The sequence below is a fragment of the Chlorocebus sabaeus genome, chromosome 21 (genome assembly GCF_047675955.1).
Source record: "Chlorocebus sabaeus isolate Y175 chromosome 21, mChlSab1.0.hap1, whole genome shotgun sequence".
Lineage (NCBI taxonomy): Eukaryota > Metazoa > Chordata > Mammalia > Primates > Cercopithecidae > Chlorocebus > Chlorocebus sabaeus.
In genome coordinates this window covers 94030348-94054057 of record NC_132924.1, presented here as the reverse complement: position 1 = coordinate 94054057, position 23710 = coordinate 94030348, and the positions used below count along the sequence as shown (strand labels likewise).

Below are 23710 nucleotides of genomic sequence, written 5' to 3'. Positions count from 1 at the left end.
TAGTTCTACACATGTTTGCTGGCAGGAGTAAGATTTGGAATTGGCAATATTATAAGTAATAGAGGGTAACTGTGGAGCCAATTTTGGAAAAGGTTGAAAAGGGGGTGTTCAAGAACACACGTGGAAAGTAAGATTTGGCAAAGAAGAGGCATTTTGAAACAGCTTACCAACTGGTCTTCCTGCCTTCAATTCTACTCCAGTCCATTCTGCAATGTGTGCTCGTGCTGTTCTCTCCAATACACTTATCTATTTATGCCATTCTTTGCTTAACATTCTTCAGGGATTCTCTGTTGCCTTTGGTATAGAATCCAGACTCCTTATCATGTGCACGTTTCCAACATCCAGACCCTGCTGAATTTTCTACTTTGTGTATTTGCCTTCCTGCTTCCATCAGTAACAACAACAACAACACACACGCACACACACACACAAACACACACACACACACAGCATAACAAATACTTTGAATTCCCCAAATGTATCAGGCTATCCGGCTATTTCATTTCTTATTTGCATATGTGGGCTATTCTGCATGTAATACTTTTTTCTTTCTCTACCCTCTCTAGTTCCTTCCCAACATTCAAAAAGTCATCTTGTAATTAGCAGTTTCCTACCACCGTGTTAATTTACTTGTCTGTCTCACAGAAGCTTGTATTCCTGTGTCACTGGCATCTCATAAAGAGGCTAATACACACAAATTGTTCAATAAATATTTGCTAAGTGAATGAAAAGAATGAATAAATGAAAGGTATCAGGAGGAGAAAGGGTAGAGATGAAGCAAGGTTCTGTGGGGGTTATTTTTTAGTTGAAGAGAAGGATTCTCAGTGAGATAACTACAAAATTTTTATATAAAATAAGAAAGGCCGCTTCCCAAGACTGCGAGCAGTTTTGCTGGATTTTTGGTGGATTTCTAGAAAGCAAAATTATCAAACTACTGTCTCAGTAGTGAGTAGATCACATTGCCTCATCTAGCTGGCATTACTCGCCATTGTTGTGGTCATCAAACTAAGGACAGTGTTTTCACAGACCTGGAAGCTCCTACTCACAGTACTGATTGAAAAGGAGGGTCCACCTCACCTTTGCACCTGCAGGAGGACACCCATCCAGGGGCTAGCTTCTCTAGTGGCTGCCCTGAGAAGCCAAATAACTCAACCTGTAAGTACGATGAGAGGGACTCCAATCAATAAAAGGCAGGAGAAGATATCAGGAGATAAACTGCTTGCCCTTTCTGCTCCTTTTGTCCAGCACCTGCACTGTGACGTGGTAGTTGAAGAAAGACTCTCTGGAAATGATTTGCAATAATGTACTCCCTTGTGTTTGCTCTCCCTTCTCTGTTCTTTCCTCACTCTTGTGTCCCTGAGATTGCATTCTCTAATAAAGTGTTAGCATGCAAGTATTTGCCTGCAGTTCTATTTCTAGAAAACCTGGGCCAAGTAAGGAATTTTTAAGAAATTTTCAAAAGTTAAATATATTATTTACTATTAGAATTGCAAACAAGATTAATTAGATCATTTTCAATGAGAACATCCACTTATTTGCATTGAGCTATGTTTGGATCCTTGAGAAAGCAAATGTCATATAGAACAGTCACTGAAAGAGAAGGGAGAGTCAAGAAGATATGGAAAATGAATAGTCAAGCAACAGTCAACAAAATAGTAGTTCTCATTTTGGAGCCATCAACAGGAGGTAATCAGAAACACATGGCTATGGTGAGTATAAATGTATTCCCCAAATAGCAAAGTTTCCATTAAAGAAGAATATACTAAGGAGATTTTCTTTCATTGTTTCTGTTTATAATTTAATGTGCTTCCTGTGTTATGAAATGTTAAAGTGTTAGATGCTATAAAAATAGATAAATCTATTGAGTGACCTACTTTGATGAAGACAACACATCTATGTTTCTATATTAAACTGAAATAATTTTAAGACTTGGCAGATTGTCAGGCAATATTCAGACTACTGATGTTGGGAGAAAACTCTGAAGAAGTGACAAAAATGCATCTGCTTAGCCAAGCCCTTTGGATTATTCAAATGGAAAAATGAATTAAAGTTTGGCAAGAAAGAGGGAGAGTACTTCCTTACTATGGAAAGTTGGCATATACTATACCATGATTTCAATCCATACTGAAAACAGCTTTACACATTGAATCAGATCCCATGTGTAAAAGTGTGCAGGGTAAAGTCACCCATGATCAAATATTTGGTAGTACAGAACCTTCCATTAGGAGGCTGATAAAGTACCAAAGGTCTTCTCATAGACATAACTGCAACAAAAAAGACTGGGCAATATGTATTACTTAGTCAATGAATAAAAACTCTGATCCAAGAAGTTTTTATTTCTGTATATTTACTTTGGTTTCTGAATGTTTATCCCTGCAAACACTAAAACATTCACTGAAACATTTGTTCTAATATGCTCAGTCGAAGTCTTTAATTATGATTTTTTCCATTTTAGGTTTTTAAATCTAGATCCAATTTACACATCTTGGAGGGGCAGTTAGTTTAACATGTAAACATACTGGTTGTTAAGCATTTGTGGTGGTTCTTACGATGTTTTTAGTTCTGAGTATCTGACAGAAATCTATAATTTCCCCCCCAAAGATCTGCACATACACCTACATATACAGTATTTTGCATAAAATACCATGGATGTATACATTTTATACATCTAAATACATTCTGGAATCAATGAACCCTAGGTCAAAATCAGCTGCTTTAAGTAACTTTTAAAAACACTTAAAGCAAAGATTTGACTAAGATTTGACTAAATAAAAGTAATAACAAAATCCAAAATTTACAGATAGAAATAATGCTACTTCTATAAAATGCCTCAAAGCTAATTCTAGGTTTTCAGGAAACCTATATAGCATCTAATCAGCTTTTTAAAATGAACTTCACAAATAGTTACTTTAGAAAATGATCAATATATTGATCCCAAAGGCTTTCTCTCTTCATTTTAGCCATCTGAAAGAATATCTAATAATTTAAATTAGAGTATGATTTGACTCTTTTTTCAAAATATATACTATAAGTAGAATTAATTTGTGTCTGGTTTTAATTAACATGTGTATGATACTTTCTTTCTCGCTTCCTTTCTGTCTCAAATAAAAAGTGGCTTTAAACCAGGGGCTGACATAGGTTAAAAATGGAGTGACATGGCTAATGTTTGGAAATCTACTTTTCATATCCACTGGGCTCCTGAACTTAATTGTAAATTTAGAATCTTGCTTATAGCTAAAATACTTAAGACTGTGAATCATTTGTAAACCAAATTCAACATGTGTTTGGCATTTTTGGTGAAGAAAATTCTCAAGTGAATGTTTTACACCAGCAGCCAGTAAGTTTCAGATGGTTTATAAGTAGTAGGAGATTCAAAGTTGAAATAGAATTTTCTATGACAGCCCACAAATAACAGCTAACATATGCCTAAATTACAAACAAAGCAGGAATCACACAGAGCGAAGGAGGGGAATAAGAAAGCTGTAAGTTCATGAATAAAATCTTTTCATCCAAAATTCTTAGCAAAAATTTTAGGCATTTAATAAGAGCAAGACTATCTCGACTATTTTTGAAGAAATTGCATTTCTCAATATTAGAAACTAACAAGAAATGACTTTAACAGTCACAGTTTACATCCATTTTGACTGTGATGTATTCAGGAAACAAAAAAAAAGTTAATGCTAGTATAAAGGAACAACAACAACAAAAATACACATTCTTCAATCACTTTACTGTGCCTAAAAGTAGCTGTAGAATTTCAGTTGCAGTTTTCATTTTAAAGTGTTCCAACTTATATTATCCACTATTCTTTGTCATAAGATAGTTCTTGGTCAAGATGTTTCTTGGCATTACAGTTAACAAATGAAGTCACTTAAAAGTTTCAAATTTTATTTGTTTTAACTTAACGTTATTTTGTATTTCAATAAGTTTTTATAGTTGTGGTTTCAAAAATTATTACAAGGGCTTTGAATTTACTTTTTCTTTAGAGCATCAGCCCTGCAGTAGGAACTAAGCAGCTTGATAGCTATTGCTCTGGGGATGCATCTTGTCATAATGCTAACCATGTGGCCTACCTAAATGGCACTGAGTGTCAGGCTCCTTGTTCATAAAATGATAACAATCATATCTACTGTACCTGTCTCACAGGACAGTAGTCTGAAACAAAATAAATAAAAGGGTTTTTAAAACAAGTGGTGCTGGTCAATTGTGGAGGTTTTGGTAATAATGGTAGCAACAGAGCAGGTGTTCAAGTGGAAATTCTACTTCAAATGGTAACTGGCATCATAAGATTGACCAGAATCTACTGTAGATATAAGATGCTACTTACAGAGCCCTCAATTATGTTGCTACAATACTACTTGTTGTAACATAAAATTTAGTAGCTTTGCCACCATGATTTTTTTTCTTTGTTCATGTTCTGTTTTACACTTGACTATTTTATAGGTCATTATTTCACTGATAGGCATGAGGAGAGTGGTATATTAAAATAGAAATCCTGTGTTACTTTGTGTGCTTTTTGTGGTTTTTTTCAACATTTGATGAGTAAGATTTGTAAGTTTATCTGGATAGAATAAATATAGAATAATCTGTATTTCCCTGATCTTATAAACAATAAAACACAGTGTATCAAATCTTTTGAAGAAATATATTATACTATTATTTTAAATACTTTTGAAGTTAATATATTGCTTTAGAAATGTGGTCACCAATTAAGAATCGATCTAGCTAGTTACAAAATGAAACTCTGGAGATTCTTTGAGTCTGGAATGGACTGGGCACTCATACTGACGGCCTTGAGAAAAGAGACACTCAAAGTTTATCAAAGTTTTTGAATCTTTGATTTATGTTTTTGAATTGTAAATCCTCAGATCTCTTAGAATCCTGATACTGTAGAAAGAATCCACGTCATTTTACGCCTCCTCCAAACTGTCTACTTCATTCCACTGAAATGAAGTGAAATCCTAAGAGACAAAGTAAGGCCAGAACTTTCTGGAAGTAACTATAAGAAGTTGAAGCTTATGTAACGTGTTTCCCTGTCATCAGGTCACTCTCTAGGCTGTTTACACTCTGGATCCCTTTCAGAGCTCATGGAAGTTAATTTTAGTTTTATAGAAAGGACAGAGGCAGATTGCTGTCTTTGCAGAAACTGTCTCCATTAAGCTTATGAGAGTCTTACCTTTCTGGTTTCCTGGGCATTACCAGAGAGAAGGAAGCACTGTTTGTCCTGAGAGAATCCTTTCTTGCATCTGCTTGCCTGAGTTTCAGTGGATGTGTGTGGGACAGCCCCGGGGGCAGCGGCTGTGAGCTTCCGAGTCCCTCGGAGGGTCAGAGTCTGGTAGAAGAGACAGATTGCCACCACCAAGCCCACCAAGAAGGGTCGGGGGCAAAATCGCCGACGACAAGGGAACACTGGGCGACAGACCATGACCAGTTCAGCTTCACTTGGCCCCTGTCCACGTTGCGGGAAAAGTCATAGCAGCTATTTTTTTTTGTCAGCATAAAAAATACTAATCTGTCTTCTTTTTCCACAACTCCAATCAAGTTTGCTTCATCCCTGCTCAAGAATTTTCCAAAGGGTTGTGCCAAAGAATCATAGGTCCCGAAAGTCTGAGGCATTTAATAAGAGCTCTTCCATGGATGACAGTCAAAAGTGGATGACCTGAGTTTAAAAAAAGACATCAAATAATAATAGTTGTAACGAATAACCTGAGTGTATCCCAGGCTGCCAAACTGTTGCTTCCAGTAATGCCTTATTTTCTCATCTTTAAACTCACAGTAAAGGAGTCCGACTCTGCCTCAGCTTTGCAGGAAGAGAGAAAACAACACCAAAGTAAATCTGGAGTCTGAAAACGGCATTGAAGAACGCAAAAGATTAAAACCCAAAGTGTCTGTCGCACAGCTGAACTCAGGCCAGGTTGCCTTAGCAGTTCCTCAATTTTCCTCCGGTTTTAAAGCAGTCTTGTTTTCAGCCTTTTGTATGCTTCCCTTCATTTAGTTTTAAATTCCCACTGTCCTGTAAGTATTCACGGCTTTTAACATAAAAAGGGCATACGCAGTTTGAATGGACATGGTTACTGTCAGGGTTTTTGCTTGAATTTGTTTCATTCCGTCTCAAGTTCAAAGTTCTATGTACTTACTCAGTTTTCATCCTTTTAGCCAGAAAAAAAAGTTTCCATGATTTCCTAATGGATTGCTGATCAAAACCACTCGGAAGGAAACACCCAGTCGTATGACTCCAATTCATCTCACACACACACAGACACACACACACACACACACAGAGACACACAAACACACGCGCGCGCGCCCGCTGCACGCCCGGCGGGAGCAGAGGACCGCGGCATCGCAGCCACCCGGGCCGGGCTGGCGGGGCGGAGCTAAGGCCGGGTTCCTCTGGCCGTGGGGGCTGCTGGAACAGCGCTGTCAGCTCTGGGTCCGAAACTGTGGGCTTCCCCACGTTGGAAACAGCAGCTAGCATTTCCCCAAATGAGGCTGCCCACCCAGAGCTGCAGAATTTAGAAACGTATCTGATGTCTGATCCTCTATGCAACTTCTTTTTCCTAACACAGAATTGGAAAAACAAATATCCTAGCCAACTGGTGACAAAGGTCGAGAATGAGACTAAAGTGAACTCCATGAGTGAATTGGGATATTCTTCACTCCAGGGAATTGTGGTTACTCTTCTGAGGATAAGAGGGTCACGAGTACTGTCTGGACCTCAGACGGCAAGCACCAGAATAGCTCAGTCGTCTCTCTGTGCCTTAGTACCGAACTCAGAACACGGATGTTCTTATTACTCCTTTCCTGGACTAATTAGTTGGGTCTTTCAATGATCTGATGCTTTATGGCCTGACATTTTGCTCCTAAAATGAGTTGATTATAGCAGGTGTTGGGGGTAACTTTTGCCCAGTAGAAAAAGGTACACAGTGGGCTTTGTCCAGAATCAGCTCAATCTAATTCTGTGCAGACCTTCGGGTGGACGCTGCTAATAGTGCAGTTCTGCAAATCCCCTTCCACTTTTGCTGAGGCTGTCAAGGGGAAAGGAGATCAGTCTGGTGCATGTCGCTCTCTTCCCCAGTCCTTGCTTTGCGAACTCTGGATACCCAGGGCTGTCTTAGCGCATAGCAGGCATTATTTAAAGGCTCTGGACCTGAAGAGGTTTTCAAACTTGTTTCTAATCCAAACTCTAGTGGGCTGAGGTTCTCCGTGAGGCCACACCCCCAGAGTGAGCCCCACCCCAGAGGCACGCTGCTGTCAGCCCCTTGTATTTTGAGAGACGGAGCGCCCCCTAGGGGTGTCCGGCTATCACAGATTCAGAGAAATGGGCATCTAGAGATCCTTGCTTGTGAGAAAACCTTTTAACATCTTATAGAACAGATTAATTAACACATTACAGAAGAAATGTTCACATGGAAGCTGTATTCATCCAAAGCCCTTGCATGTATCGCCTCCAGTGGCTTTAATATTATTTTACTTATAGGTTCAGAGTCCTTAATCTCGTGACAAATGGGATAGAGAAAAATAAAGTGATTCTTCACTTTTAGAAGCCAAAAGAGTTTTAAGAGAAAATGGCTGAACAATGGTGTTGTAGGACATATAGTTTTGGTGGATGCAATGTGATTTGAGAGATAATAAGAATTATGAGATTTCTAAATTAGAATCCAGGGTGTAACAGTGCTGTCACTGAGTGATAAGGAATAGGCAGACAGTTCTATTAAGTTCTGTTAAGGCAAGAAGTCTGAGTTTGGGGAATCTAAAGAGTCATTCTTATGCTTTATTAAATTGTTGAGAACAAGGTACAGAAAAAAGAGTGAATAAGATGCTAAAATAAAATTGCCTTTGGGTTGGGAGAAATGAATACAACAGTATTAAAAATTTTAAGAAGATGATATAGCTAGACTTCAAATAATGGGAATAGGGAAGAAGGTGGAAAATTAGTATCCCAGAAATGATTCTAGTAGATTGAAGAACCCAATTCCCCATTTTAACTAGTAAGTCCAAGGGAGTGGAAGAAGGCAGTAAGGAAATATTTGCAAGAGAGAGCAAAGATATAGCATGAGAAAGTGTAAACAAGAGGTGGAAAGGAGATATAGCAGGAATTATCACCAAATAGACTAAGGCGATCCACAAGCATCTGATTTTAGAGTAAACCCAATCTGGATACGATTCATGGCACTGCCTTTTATCAGCTGTTCTTAAACAAGTGGTTTGACCGAAGTCTCAGCTTTCCTCATTCGTGAAATAAGGATATAATGTTTCCTTTAAAGTGTTGTTGGTACAACTAGATGAGATAATATATGGAAAACAACTAAGCATTCTGTGAGTGTTTGCGGGATAAATGAATGCTGAATGCATGTCTGCTAAGGTTTGAATCCTGGGGCTGTGCTCCGTGCTCACTGAGCTTATGGGTGATGTGGTGTCAGACACATAAAAAGATAATTATCAAATAATGAGCCCCGTGGAACATCTAAACACCAAAAGCAAAGATGAGCTCTTAGTTCTCTTCCCTTCCCTCTTTGAGACAGAAGTGCACCCACCAGCAGATGCTCGTTTGGGAGGATGAGGGCAAGGGTGGCATGAAAGCAGCATGTGGAGACTCTACCTGGGAGGTATTTATACCTGAGCCGTAGGTTACACACATTCGAATAGAATGATAGAGCCTGAAGGAGTCAGAGTGAATGAGGCCAGTCGTGATGTCGCACACCTATAATCCCAGCACTTTGGGAGGCCAAGGCGGGAGAATCACTTGAGCCCAGGAGTTTGAGACCAGGCTGGGCAACATGGCGAAACTCCATCTCTGCAAAAAACTACAAAAATTAGCCGAGCATGTTGGTGTGTGCCTGTGGTCCTAGCTACTCAGGACGCTGAGGTGGGAGGATCACCTGAGCCCGGGGAGGTCAAAGCTACAGTGAGCCATGATTGTGCCACTGCACTCCAGCCTGAACAACAGAGTGAGACCTTGTCTCAAAAACAACAAAACAAAACAAAAACAGGGAATAATAAAGACAGAGAACAAGTTAGTTTAGGGATGAGGTGAGAGGGTAAATACTAGAACCATGAGGCTGTAGATTCTGACAGTGTTTCAGACTAAATGCTTTTGTGCATATAGTTTCATAAAGTATACTTTACACTAAATAATTTCAGTATTCAAGGGCCTGTATTTAAGCAGATTAATCTGGGACAATAGATTAACAGACCTTTCAGGATCCTATCATTTCGAGCTTGGACAAAACAGAACAATCTCTCTCCCCAAACCTCTCCAACACAAAATATATGCTCCCTTCCCACACATTTCATTTGGTCTTTGGTATGGAGTGGGGGTAAGAGGAAAGTATGCACTCAAATAATTGTTTGAAGAAGGTATTTTTTAAATTTTATTTTTTTAAACTAGGGAATAAAAGTATTCTTATAAAATTCCAGTGTTGGATTTGGAACTTTGGGAAAGCATTATATTTCTCTACCCCTCTGAGTCCCATCTTTCTCATAAAACAGGGGTTTCAGGGATCAACTGATGACCTCAAAGGTCACCCTAGGCTACAAAAATGTATGCTTTTAGGGATACATTTTGACAGGGATTTCCTCTCTGTCTTCAGATTCTGGGCTCTGTTGCTTTTCTGCAGGGAACAGCCTTTCCCTTTCAAGATATTATCTGACTATGATAAGGTAAAATCCAGCTGTAGTTACTAGCCGCGAAGTCATGAATTAAGTGCTGGAAGTCTTATCAGCAATGCCTGGTCTCTAACCTTCCAGCACTTCTTCCCTAGAAAGTTTGACAGCCCTTTTCTCAGCTCCTATCACCTCTTACCTAATGCTGACTCTAGAACTTATCCCATAAACTATGAACTTAAGATGATGTTTTTAAACCTTGAATGACACATTGAATCTCTACTATGCAGAAACATCACCCTAGGTGCTGGGTAAAACAGAAGACTATATGGCAAATACGATGAACAACTGAAATATAAGAAACACACTGATGAATGGGTCACAGCACGATAACTGCTGCAACAAATAACCGTAAAATTTCATTGGCTTGATACAATAAGAGCTCATTTCTCACTCACATCATTTTTAAGTGTTTGTCAGTTTTCTCTAAGACATTTGGTACCTAAGATCCTTCCACCTGGTGACTTTCCATAACCTAGAATCTTGGATACTCACTGGGATCCTCTGCCTCCCATCAGCAGACAATGGATGAGAAAGGGCATGGTGAATTTTGTGGGAGGTCTTTTATGGGTCAAGCTTCAAATTGGCATATATCTCTTGTGCCATATTCTATTGTCCAGAGCCTACTCACATGGACCCACCTAATGGAAATGGAGTTGTGAAATGAGGTCTAGCTACATGCCCAGGAGGAAAAGGAAATAAGGCTGATAAACAGATAGCAGTCCCAGCCACAACTAAGATGGATATATTCCAAGAACCATGGAGAATCAAAATAAGGAGTTCACATCTTTTGAGAAGTGATAAGAAAAAAGTAGCCACTTCTCAACTGGGCCCTACCAAGTCGCAAAGATTTCAACTCCTGCAAGAGGGAAAATAAAGGTCCTATGTCTTAGCAGGAGACCACTGAGATATAGCCGAAAAAAGAGTGTTAGCTACAGATCAAGGAGGGCTATCATTTCCAAGTTTAACAGTTTATTTAGCCTTCATCTGCAGACAGTAGGAATCCAAAAAATTTCTTTCCCAGATTTATTAGTGAAGATATGGTAGTTTTCAGGGTAGGGTGACCATTGTCTCCAACTATCTGAGAATATTGTTATGTTACCATTACCTTCTATTGTAAACCCAGAAAGCAAAATCTCCTTTGTTTTACAGGTGGGAAAAGAACAGCATGACTCAAATGCATGTGCTTATTCTCTTTAGTGCAAAACACAAGTAAGATTTAATTTTAAAATCTATGTGAAATGTCAGATTCCTGCTTTAGAGTCCTTCACTGTCCCTTAGGAGATACATGCTGTATTCAATTAAGGTATATGCAAATACATCTGATGATGTATTATTCCACAGGGTTATGTATACATACAGTGTAACTTTTGTACAGACTGTGGACTTCAATTTAAGACACCTGAATCTTTTATGAAGCTTTCTGTGCATTTTTTAAAAATGAAGATTTCCCTCTTCCTTTTCAGTGGTCCTAAAACCACCCTAGGCTGTGAAGGGTGATAGCAGGCTATGGCAAAGGTCCAGGAATTGTGTCAAAGGGTGATAAGAAGAATGTGCAGGACTCCCCTCGTGCACAGCATTTGTCCAATTTACACATGAAAGTAAAATGCCGCAGTGAAAATTCTTCATTTTGCTACTATTCCTTTCTTAGTTTTTGTTTGTCAATCTCTTTGTAAGTTTCTAGATGAACAAAGAGTCCGGATAGACCAAATCCTCCAAACTAAATGCTTTGGATGTTAGATGGTACATCAGACCTGTGCTTCTGAGCATACAAATCACCCAGAGTTCCCCTAGGCTAACGCTCGGTGCTGCCTGTTTTAAATGGGACATACACACTTTCAGTTCTCCACAGTTTTCAACTGGTCACTTTATTTTTCACAACTTACTCTTTTTCATAGAAATTTTGAATTTGCTTGCGCCAGTACCAGAATGATTTTCATTACATCTGTGCTGTATTTTAGTCACTAGTGTACTTATAATCCTTTGCCACATAAACTGCTTATGACGGAAGATTTTACTCACCTCCATCCCCTGGGAGCATCCAGCACCCTTGGCAAGTGATTGTTTAAAAAATTTATATTTATAGAACTCTACACATCATACATTCAAATATTTTCCATTATTATTTCAATTTTTCCACAAGGTTTCACATTATGGTAACATTTAACTAAGTAGAGGCAATTGTGTCCCCCTAAACAGGAGACATTTGGGGGGTAATTCTAGAGATGTTTTTGGTTGTCACAACTGGCAGGGGGTGGTAAGGCAGAGGCAGAGTTGCTACCGACTCCTAGTGTACAGAGGCCAGGAGTGCTGCTAAATGTACCCTCCAATGTACAGTACAGCCCCCACAACAAAGAATCATTTGGCACAAAATGTTGAAAGTGCTGACGCTGGGCAGCAAAAGAAATAGTCAACAAACAGACAACCTGGAAGTGGGAGAAAATATTTGCAAACTATGATCCAACAAAGAGCTAAGATCCAGAATCTACAAGGAACTCAAACAACTCAACAAGAAAACACAAATGATCCCATTAAAACGTGGGGAAAGAGCATGAACGCTTTTCAAAAGAAGACATACAAGTGGCCAAAAAAAAAAAAAATGAAAAAATCAACATCACTAACCAGAGAAATGCAAATTAAAACCACAGTGAGATACCATCTTACACCAGTCAGAATGGCAAAAAGTCAAAAAACAAAAGATGGCCGAACATGGTGATTCATGCCTGTAATCCCAGCACTTTGGGAGGCTGAGGCAGTTGAGCCCAGGAGTTTCAGATCAGCCTGGCCAACATGGCGAAACTGTATCTCTACTAAAAATACAGAAATTAGCTGGGAAAGGTGGTGCATGCCTGTAATACCAGCTACTCAGGTGGCTGAGGCACGAGAATTGCTTAAACCCAGGAGGCGAAGGTTGTAGTGAGCTGAGATCCACTACAGCCTGAGCATCAGAGGGAGATTCTGTCTAAGACAAAACAACAACAAAACAAAAAATAGAAAAACAAAAGATGTTGGTGAAGATGCAAAGAGAACAGGGAAAACTATACACTGCTGGTGGGAAAGTAAATTAATACAACCTCCATGAAAAACCCTATGGATATTTCTCAAAGAACTAAAAACAGAACTACCATTGGATCCAGCAATCCCATACTGGGTATCTTCCCAAAGGAAAGGCATCATTATATCAATCTAACAGTCATATCACCCTGAACACACCTGATCTCATCTGATCTCAGAAAGTTAAACAGGGTCAGGCCATCAGGCCTGATTGATTGGACAGGAGACACAATTAGTCAAAAAGATACCTGTACTCATATGTTTATTGCAACACTAGTCACAATAGCAAAGATATGGAATCAATCTAAATATCCATCAACTGTGGATCGGATTTAAAAAATGTAATACACACACACACACACACATACACACACCATAGGAGTACTATTCAGCCATAAAAAAAGAATGAAATAAATGTCTTTTGTACCAACATGAATGGAACTGGAGGGCATTTTCCTAAGTGAAATAAGACATCAAATACCACATGTTCTCTACTTATAAGTAGGAGCTAAACAATGGCTACACCATGGACAGACAGACAGAGTGGAATAACAGATATTGGAGAGTCCAAAAGGAGGGTGGCGTGGAGGGGTACTGAGGGTTGAAAAATTACCTATTGGGTACAATGTTCACTATTTGTGCAACAGATACACTGAAAGCCCAGACTTCACCACTATGCAATAGAGTCATGTAACAAAACTGCATGTGTACCACCAAAACCTATAAAAATAAGAATTTATTTAAAGTGCTAAGGTGAAGAAACTCAAAATTAACTGAATAGTTGTTGCACATTTTTTTACATATGGCTGCCTGAAATTTGTCTGTTACTTAAGTTACAATAGTAACTTATGGCAATGACATGATTAACTTCCTTAGAATTTTAGCCATTTCCCGAATGTGTAATTATACTGCTTCCCCAAACAAATGGAACTTTGGGCATATAATTTCCTTTAAGCCTCTCAAATTTGTCTTTGAAGTTTGTATCCTCTAAAAGATTACATATACAGATATAGAAATATATCTGTATATATGTATACACACATTCTAAAAGAGAGACAGGTAGAATGACTTCAATTAGTGAGCACACATGTAAAATGAGGGCGGGTAGGAGGGGTGAGGTAAACATTTCATTGGGTAAATATTTAACGCAATGAATTATACTATTTTTTTTCATTACTTTCTTCAGGACATAAATTTATACCTTGGTATGGAATCAGAATTTCTGTTTGAATCAGTTCAATAATATATAAAACATTTAACTTTCATTTGTTGTATGACAGCTCAAACAATGTTCTCCATGAAGAATCTCATGTGTCTTCTCTGTAAACCTGCAAAACAAGATTCTTTGGAAACTGTATACATTTTTTAAAATGTCTCAAAATAACCACATAATTTAGCTTATTTTCTTTTCCCTTTTCTTGCTTTCTTTTTTCAAGGTAATCACAATTCAAACAGTCATTTCCATTTTCAGAAAATAAAAGGTATTTTAAAACTTCTATGTAAGTGTCATTTGATTATCTGAAAATTGATGTGTGTGATGTGGATGGGAGAGAGGAAGGTTTTGTCTCATCACTTCAATGAATGCTGGCATTCATGTAGCTAATCTGGCTGGGTAAGAAGGAAACATTCTTTGACTGAGTATAGCCCTTTGGTCACATTCCACCACATAAAGTCAAAAGGTTACTTCTATATCTAATCTAAACCATATGATCTCTAACAATATATAACCTTTTTTTTTTCTTTTTTTCAACAGATCACTCTTTTAAAAACATTTATGCACAGTGACCACTGGTAAAGTGAAAATGTGTTTTGGCACATTTGGGAAACCCACAAAAATTATCTTTACAGCCAGTTCCTCAAAGCATTCAAGAAAAAAAATGAATGACCATATTAAGATAAATACACAAATACTTCAAGGATACAATCATAAACTTTGATAAACTCTAATGGGATATATACCAGAGAGGTCATATCCTATTAGAATTAGATTTTACTAATACCTCATATTTACCTGGGCATAAATATAAGGCAATCCATTAGAATGATTTTACTAATATTATAATTAGTTTTATTAAGACCAAATAGTTTAAATATTAAAACTAGTTATAATATTAGTGAAATCATTCTAATGGATTGCCTCATATTTATGCTCGACTCACATGTATGGGGCATTACATTTGACTTATACAGCTTTTTAAAGCAACCTGACACCTGTTACAATTGTTCTTATTTTAACTTATAAGAATGGAGGGTTCCTGTACTGTAGCAGATTTAACAATGCAACCAGCATTCTCAGCAAACTATCGCAAGGATGAAAAACCAAACACCGCATGTTCTCACTCATAGGTGGGAACTGAACAATGAGGACACTTGGACACAGGAATGGGAACAACACACACCGCACACCGGGGGCTGTTGTGGGGTCGGGGGAGTGGGGAGGGATAGCATTAGGAGATATACCTGATGTAAATGACGAGTTAATGGGTGCAGCACACGATCATGGCACACGTATACCTACGCAACAAACCTGCACGTTGTACACATGTACCCTAGAACTTAAAGTATATATATATAAAAAAGAATAAAGCAACAAAAACTCAAAAAAAAATTAACATATGACCACTAATTTTTCCTACAACTGATATGAAACCTGTAAATGTTTTCAATTAGTCCGTCCTCAAAGACTAGCAGCATACTAGTATACACCTTCGTAAGGAGAGCTATTCATATTAATTAACGTAGGCAGGTAGAGGTGGAGAAAGTGAATAAACCACACATCAACAGACACACACAGCCACACTCTCACATCCCACACTGGCAATAAGTGCCATCAAATCTTCAACTTTTAGTAAGCAGCAGAAAGATAAATGATTATAATGTTTTCCTCTATAATTTCCTTTAACAGTGAAGAAAGTTAAAAGTGGTACCTGATTAACTAAAAACTGAATTATACGGCTCTGGAGAGTTTATTAAGAAAATATTAAATTGCTTTCAAATGAATATTTTAATAATGCGTAGGCATCTAACAATCTATTAGTTAAAACACACACTTAGAAGGTATAAGTGACTTACTGCTTAAAACAGAAACAGCTGGCTAGGCACAGTGGCTCACACCTGTAATCCCAGCACTTTGAGAGGCCAAGGCGGGCAGATCACAAGGTCAGGAGTTCAAGACCAGCCTGGCCAGCATGGTGAAACCTTGTCTCTACTAAAAATACAAAAATTAGCTGGGCATGGTGGCACATGCCTGTAATCCCAGACACTCAGGAGACTGAGGCAGGAGAATTGCTTGACCCTGGGAGGCGGAGGTTGCAGTGAGCCAGGATCATGCCACTGCACTCCAGCCTGGGCAACAGAGCGAGACTCCACCTCAAAAACCAACCAACAAACAACAACAATAAAAAGCCAAAAAACAGCTAGTTAAGGCCAGGAGTTCAAGACTAGCCTGGGCACACACACTTAAGGCCAGGAGTTCAAGACTAGCCTGGGCAACTAAGAACCCGTCTCTACAAAAAATATAAAAATTAGCCAGGCATTGGTGGTGCAAGCCTGTCCTCGCAGCTACTTGGGAGGCTGAGGCAGGAGGATCGCTTGAGCCCAGGAGGTAGAGGCAGCAGTGAGCTATAATTGTGTCACTGTACTCCAACCTTGGTGACAGAGTGAGACCCTCACTCAAAAAACCCAAAAATCTGAAGTTAGTTCATCTTTAAATCACTTTAAACTTTATTTCTCTGTAGCAGAATCAGATCATGAATATTAAGATCCTGGATCAGAAACTATAAACTGGTTCAGCAGTTTTGATTTTATTATCTAAATAATAAAAATAAGGAAACCTAAAAATCTTGACTAGCAATTTTGTCTTTCAAAAATCAAGGGAAAGATCCACCTAAATTTAACATTTTCCAAGTTACAGACTAATTAATTTTAAGTCATCCCTACTTTATAATCTTAATAAGGGAACATACTTAAATCAGTGATTTCATTGAACTGTTAAAATAATCATAACTATAGTTAAACAACAATACATAAATGTTACCCTAGATTCCTATGACAAACAACTCCTGCTCTTCATGAATAGACTCTTGCTGTCTTTTGGCTTCTTTCCCTGACACTGTCTACCTGCCTCGTGGCCACTCTTTCCAGACTGCCTTAAGTTCCAGAATGCATGTGGCCTTGAAGAGTCTCTTCTGCCTTCAATGCCATCTCTACTACATCTGTCTTTAGGACTCAGTTCAAATGATAGCTGCTTTGTTAAGTCTTCTTGATTATTTCAGTAATCAATTTCCCTGCCTCCCAGTGTTCTCCCAGTGCTTTGTATATCCATTATAGCATTTATCAAGATACCTCATTTAACATGTCTGCCCCCACCAACTCCCCACACACACATATAATACCTTCGTATGTATATTCTCAGCATCTAGGTGCTTAATATTTGTAAAGTTAAATAATATTGTTGAGGGTCTTTTTTTCTCTTAAAACCCTGCTAAAAACTAAATGTATTTTTATCTGTGCGAGCTGAGGGGGAAACCACTGCAATGTCTACTCATTAAAGAGTATCTTACCCCTTTACAACCCAAGTTTGTTAGACATTTATTTGCACAAGATTAAAATAATTAATTAGGTCAATAAGACCATTTCTAAAGTCTAAGGACAAAGGGCACTAACATTGCACAAACTTAAAATGGTTAAAAACCTAAAACGTGGGATTTGCTTTAAAGGAGAAGAGAGCAAAAAAATATAAACTGCCCTAGAAAAGAATGATTGTATGCTGATCAAACACTCAGCCTCATTTTGGCATTTAATTAAGCCATTTATTGCTTCAAATGTGTCACCACGAACATTTTGATATACACTCCACAGCAGTAAGGCCTCAGTTTTCACCACCTATGAACTCTGAACCCACATTTGGATATTTTGTCCCACCAACTGTTACATGAGTTTTGTACAACAGAGAATTTGAATGTTTACTTTATAATACCAAAAATACTTACTTTGCTGCTTGGTGTAAATGTCACAAAGAATATTAATAGTTGGCCACATTTTTGGGGGGGCGATGAGGTAGTTCCATGTTTGGGCCCATTATATATGATTCAGATATTAACAGGTTCTACCCATTACTAAATACCTGCACCAAATTTTGGTTTCTTTCTTTATGCATGCTTCATAAAATATTCAGTGTTTAAGTTTAAAACTTGTCAAAGTGTTTTCTAAGTGATTTGGTAAGGAGTGGAATTCACACACCAAAAGGGGACGTAGCAGCTGGAAAACAGGATGTTCCTGACTCAGACAAAGAACTTTCTTTTCAAATAAGGCTGTACATAAGCCTTTTTCTTTTGACCAATTCTATAAAATGAATGAGGTTGGAATAGTCACAATACATAGAGGATGTAAATGATACATGTGAGTATTTCCAGGCAATATACGTTGATAAATGAATTGAATGCTACATTATTTATCACTTCTTAAAGGGTTATAAAATCTCAAAATATTGAGTATCATGAAATGGTGATAATCACGATATTATGAAATCATGACTACCCACAAATGAACCTAACTTGTTTAGGGGCCTGGCAGAGTTGTATAATCAGACTGTGGCAGCTCAGAATCATGGGATCTCAAAGGTGGAAGAGACCTTTGAAATCCCCTATCTACCTCACAGCCTTTGGGTAGCACTGCATAGATTTTACACTGTTATCTGAATAACTTCTAAGCAGCTCGTAAGTGGTTTAATTAAAGCAGAAATCTGATGGACCCCGCACGTTTCAATATAAAAGATATATGATGTATTAAGTATCTTAAAAGTTAAGGATTTTTCTATAGACCAGACTCGATATTATACTTTAAATAAAACCTCCTGCAAATTTATAATTTAAATAGCACCTATAGAATAAGACATATTCTGTAATCAGCATCACCCTGGTGCAATAACGCCCAGAGCAATACAAAATTTGAATTAACTGTCATATCAGTAAGTGGCAGAATCGAAAATAGCTGAATCTGAAGCTCCCAACCAGGGAGGTCTCTTCACTCTATTTGGATACATTGCCTCCAGTCAAAACACCCATAACCATTATTTTCATTTTAACTGCTGTACTTATACTTCTTTCATATCTTTTAGACTGAAGGAAAAGCCAGAAGATGTTCTAAAAAAAAATACATTGGCATTTCAAATTTACATTAAAAATATCTTTCCTGTATTCTCATATCACAAATTCTAAACATTATTAAAGACATCACAGATTATACAGTATTCTGTGTCCTGGGCCTCTGATTCTTTTTAGATTATGAAAGTTGAGAGTTAATTGGAATTCAGAAATTTTCATTATTAAGTATGTAAAGTATAAATACAAGTAATTTTTTAAAAACTTTATTTTAACACCTAATACAATTGCAATTTTAAGGATTACTTGCACAAAAAAATAAACACATTTGGTATAAAAATGTATCACTTTAACGCCCTTACCCCTTCAGTCCCCCGCCCCCTCCCTCATGAACTGCACTCTATCTGGATGCAGAAACATAGAAAGACTAATGGCACAAATTACTTTTTACCTACAGGAGTTTCTGTTTATGTACCCAGGTACTCTAGAGGATACCAGCCCACTTTATCACATGAACCATTTCCTTCAGCCTGCTGAATTAGTTTCACAAAGAAACAAAGCTTATTATAAAGGCATTTTAAAAACCATTATCTTAAATTCTTTTTAGAAGCACTGACTTATTTTTTTTGTTTTTTTGCAACCATTTATATACAGTGTTACATAACAGCTCTGGAGTACAGTACATGCAGCAGAATATACCTGTTGAATATAAAATATTTTCCTTAAAATCTTCATCATTGGAATTCCTTGAAGTCTAAATCATAGAATGCCCATTACTTTGAGAAAATGGTTGAGGAGTACAAATGTCTGCATATGTTGGCCACTGAAATAATCCAAGGCTAACTGGAATAATATTCATAGCACACCAGGAGTGCATAAATAATTTACTTACATTATTAAAATACAACCCATAAAATTCAAGTTCAAGATCTTATAGGATTGTCTATGTAAATCCTTTAAGTGGTTGCCTGGAAATGCATTGTTTCCTCTTTCTCTTCTCTTCTTTTTAAAGTCCTATATAAAATGTTCAGCTGAAGTTTATTTTTTCCTCAAACAAAAGGACCACCTTTATTTGTGTCTGCTGCCTCTTCTCTTCATTGCAGCAGTGCACTGTGGACAGTACCATTTGCCTTTTGGTGCCTCTGTCAATCCAACGCAGCCATAATGGAACCATTCTATAGGGCACTAGAGGCAAAATTGCAAAAAAACAAGTTTTCAGTACTTCTGAAGGCAAGAGAGTATATTAAAATATGCTCAGGAGACTGAATAATCTATTTAATTTAACAATAATTGGATGCGCAACATCAGAATTTTTAGATCTAGATTATTTAGACATCATTTAGACTAAACGACAAGCTTCAGGAATGAGGAAATGAAGGCACAAAAAATTACGCATCTTCAAGAATCCTGAGGTCCATGTAATCTAGTCCCATCATCCTAATGAATGAAAATTCACTAATTTTCAGCTTTCAAGGGCAAAAGGAAGTGAGATGAGTCTTCTATGTAGAAGGTAAATACATCTTAAGATTTTATGTAATAGCCTTATTTGCTGTCTCATAAAGCAGAATAAGCTGATTGTAATTAAAGACATTAATTTATGTCTTACTCCCTGGATTTCCTACCTGGGTGTTTCTATTCCTAGAAATGTAGAGAAAAAGTATTCCTCTTTGAAACATATTAAGCAGAAAACTCTTTCATGGAAAGTCTTAGCACTCTAAAGAGCACAACTGGGAATAAGAAGAATCAGAGAAGCATGATGCTGGCACTCACAGAAATCTTATTCATCATTTTCACTAACTGTACATTTTCACTGTAAACTAAGAGTTTACAGTGATATTCTTGAAATGGTTGGGCAATACTGTTTTTGCAATAACCACAAACAGCCTACAAGGGATTCTACATAGGGAAATAGAAGGAGGGTCTGTCCCCATCTATGTGAGCATGTTGCTGTGACCCTATCAGGTCTAGGAAAAGTACACATTTTAATGCACCTAGCCTATCCCCTCAATCTTCAGATTGTTTTACAAATTTAAAATTCTTGTTAATCTTAGGATCCTGTCACTACTAAATAAGGAGGGAGTCAAAATTACTAGACAACAATATTCTCAGTACTGAATAAAAATACGTATCTCTAACTAAAATTAAGTCTCCTAAAAACGAGGAATTCCTTCCTTTCAAATTTCCTTTACTTTTTAGATCAGAGGTGGCTCTTATCAGCTGACACCTGCACAGTACAGTAAAAAATATTATACTCATGAGAGGAAGATAATCTCACATTAGATCCTCAATTATCCCACCCTTCACTTCAGCACGGTGCAGCCTGAAAGAATGAATTGTTTTAAAATTCCATTTCTTCAATGTGATAAATGAACCGGATTCTAGTAAACACAGTATTTTTTAGCAAAGGGAAAGGAAGATATTTATAATTTTCATACAACATAACACTTCTGAGACAAACCATCTGCACAGAAAACCATAAAATTAGCTTTAAAAATTAAAATAGGGAACACATTAAGGGACATTACCCTATTTTGAAGAGGAATATTTTAGCATTAGCAAAACATAATTAATATACCTGCAAACCTGTTTTCTTACACCAAGCCATACAGCAAATAAGACAAATATTCAAGTAATGACAACCTGTGATTTTTTTCATTCCTAAATAGAAAAATTTAATACTTACATCTTGGTTATCACATCCCACCATCTCACCATAAGATACCTAGTTTAAAAAAAAATTAAATATCTTTATTATGACTATGTAACAAACACCTAAATCCCAATTAACTGTTTATGATACTGCTGGAAAATAGAGGGAAATACACTGAATACACAATTACACTGAGAATCAAGGTATAATTAGTTTTTTCCTGAAATACTCTTGGACAGCATGGGGCAAGGATGGGAAGAAATGCACAAGAATTATCTGCCCTTCAGAAGTCTGGAAGAACTTGCCCTATAAATCACCTGGATGAAGGAGTCACCTTTCTGGGTAGGTAGTTCTTATTGTAAAAATTTTCAGTTTCTTTCGTGATTATTTACTTACTGAAAGTTTTTACTTCTTGGGTCACATTAGGTCATCTGTATTTTTGCAATTAATAGTCCACTTCCTTGAAACTTCTAAACTTCTCTATTTTATGTCCTTTCTCATTTTGCTTTTGCTGTTTATCACCAGCACTTTAGGGTGTAACTTGCTAATTGTTGAGTTCACTGAAGTTCTCAGTGGACTGAATAATTTTTCAGACAGGATTAACTAGATGGCATACCTTCTGATTCTCTGCATGAGTGAAAATATATGTATATGGTCCTATGCATAGAAATAACTTCTTTGAATATCAAGTTTTTTGGGGGCTCTTAATTTTTCCCTGAAAGCTCTACAGAAATATTTCATCACCTTCTAGTTTTTTAGTGTTACAGAGGAAAACTCTAGGTTCAGTCCGATTTTGTTCTTTTGCAAGTAAGCTACTTTTGTTGTGAGAATACAGGATATGCTTTCCTTAACCATTTGTGCTGAAAAATGTTTATCAGGTGATAGTAGAACAGCTAACAAATTGTTAAAATTTTTAAAAATCGGATTGGTAACTCACACTGTTAGACAAAATAATCTGCTGATAGACTAAGACTTAAATGTGAAGAAACTGAAGCATGCAAAGAACTAGACAAAACCACATAAAAACTAGGAGAAAATATTATACAAGACAAATTTTTATGGAAAGAAGAGCCAAACAGAAAGCCCTTCTAAGTATATAATCCATGGCTTGCTTCATAAAAAAAAAAGATTAACAGTCATAACTACAAAAGATCAAAATTTTAGAATTATTAAAAATAACTAAATCAAGCAAATATTTAAAGCACATAATAAAAACAATAGAAAAATCAGCCAACACTATTAGATGTCAATTCATAATGTGAAAAACAAAAATGGTCAAAAGATGTCCAACTTTAATATTAATGTATTTAAAACAATTGTGACATAAAACTATCAAATTGGTACTTAGTTTTTAAAAGAAAATAATATCCAGTTGTTGGACAGCGTTTAGTAAACAGGTATGTTCATTAATTTTTGGTAATAAATTTCTAGAAAATATATTTTGGTAGTCTGTCAAATATTTATGCCTAATTTTATTGCTAAAAGATTATCAAAAAAATCAGATGTATAAAATGGATTACATTTAAAAAATGCCTATCGTAATATTATCCCTAATTTCAAACAAATTAAAACCACGAAAATAATCTATAGCTAGGAATTGGTTAAAAAAACTATAGTGGATGGTATAAGAGATAACTATGTGAAGATTACAAACATGATTTTAAAGAAAAATCATGTTTGGTATACCTGATTTAGAGAAAAAAGCCAGTAACAAGAAGGTATACACTGTGGTTCCTACTGACAAACTTACATACACACACGTGTGTGCATTATCTGCATATATATGTGTTATGAAATGGATGCTTATGTCTCAAAATTCATATGTTGAAGCCCTAACCCCCAACGTGACTGCAACTGGACACAGGGCCTGTGAGGAGGTGGTAAAGGTTAAATGAAGTCATAGAGTGGGGTCCTACTCTAAAAAGGCCGGTGCCCTTACAAGAAGAGACACCACAGCATACTTTTTCTCCCTCTATCATGTGAGGACCCAGTGAGAAGGCAGCAGTCTGCATCTAGGAAGAGAGCCCTCCTCCAGAACTGAGTCAGTGGACACCTTGATCTTGGACTTCCCAGCCTTCATACCTGTGAGAAAATAATTTTCTGTTGTTTAAGCTACCCAGTCTGTTGAATTTTATTAAGGCAGCCAATGTGCATGTGAGGTATATGGTAGTGGTACATCAAAAATGTTTAGTTACAGGTTGTATCTGAGGGCTAGGATTATGGGTAACATTTTTCTTTA

General features: G+C 37.1%; 2 protein-coding genes across 10 annotated transcripts in view; both read right to left on the bottom strand.

The window, feature by feature from the left end:
* Positions 1-6434, bottom strand: part of CPED1 (cadherin like and PC-esterase domain containing 1) — a 310851-nt gene extending 304417 nt beyond the window's left edge. For 2 of the 9 annotated variants that reach the window (XM_007982713.3, XM_007982724.3), the window contains exon 1: positions 5177-6427. In XM_007982713.3, the coding sequence (XP_007980904.3) occupies positions 5177-5425 (249 nt within the window). In that variant the 5' untranslated portion in view covers positions 5426-6427. Of the gene's footprint in view, positions 1-5176 lie in introns of all 9 variants that reach the window. The other 7 variants (XM_038004435.2, XM_038004436.2, XM_038004437.2 and 4 more) reach the window with 7 other exon arrangements.
* Positions 6435-19071: 12637 nt separating this feature from the next.
* The window catches only part of ING3 (inhibitor of growth family member 3), a 28143-nt gene continuing 23504 nt past the window's right edge, over positions 19072-23710 (bottom strand). The window contains exons 11-12 of the mRNA XM_007982710.3: positions 21505-21543; positions 19072-20006 (exon numbers count right to left, since the gene is read on the bottom strand). Coding sequence (XP_007980901.3) covers positions 19890-20006; positions 21505-21543 — 156 coding nt within the window. The 3' untranslated portion in view covers positions 19072-19889. The remainder of the gene's footprint in view (positions 20007-21504; positions 21544-23710) is intronic.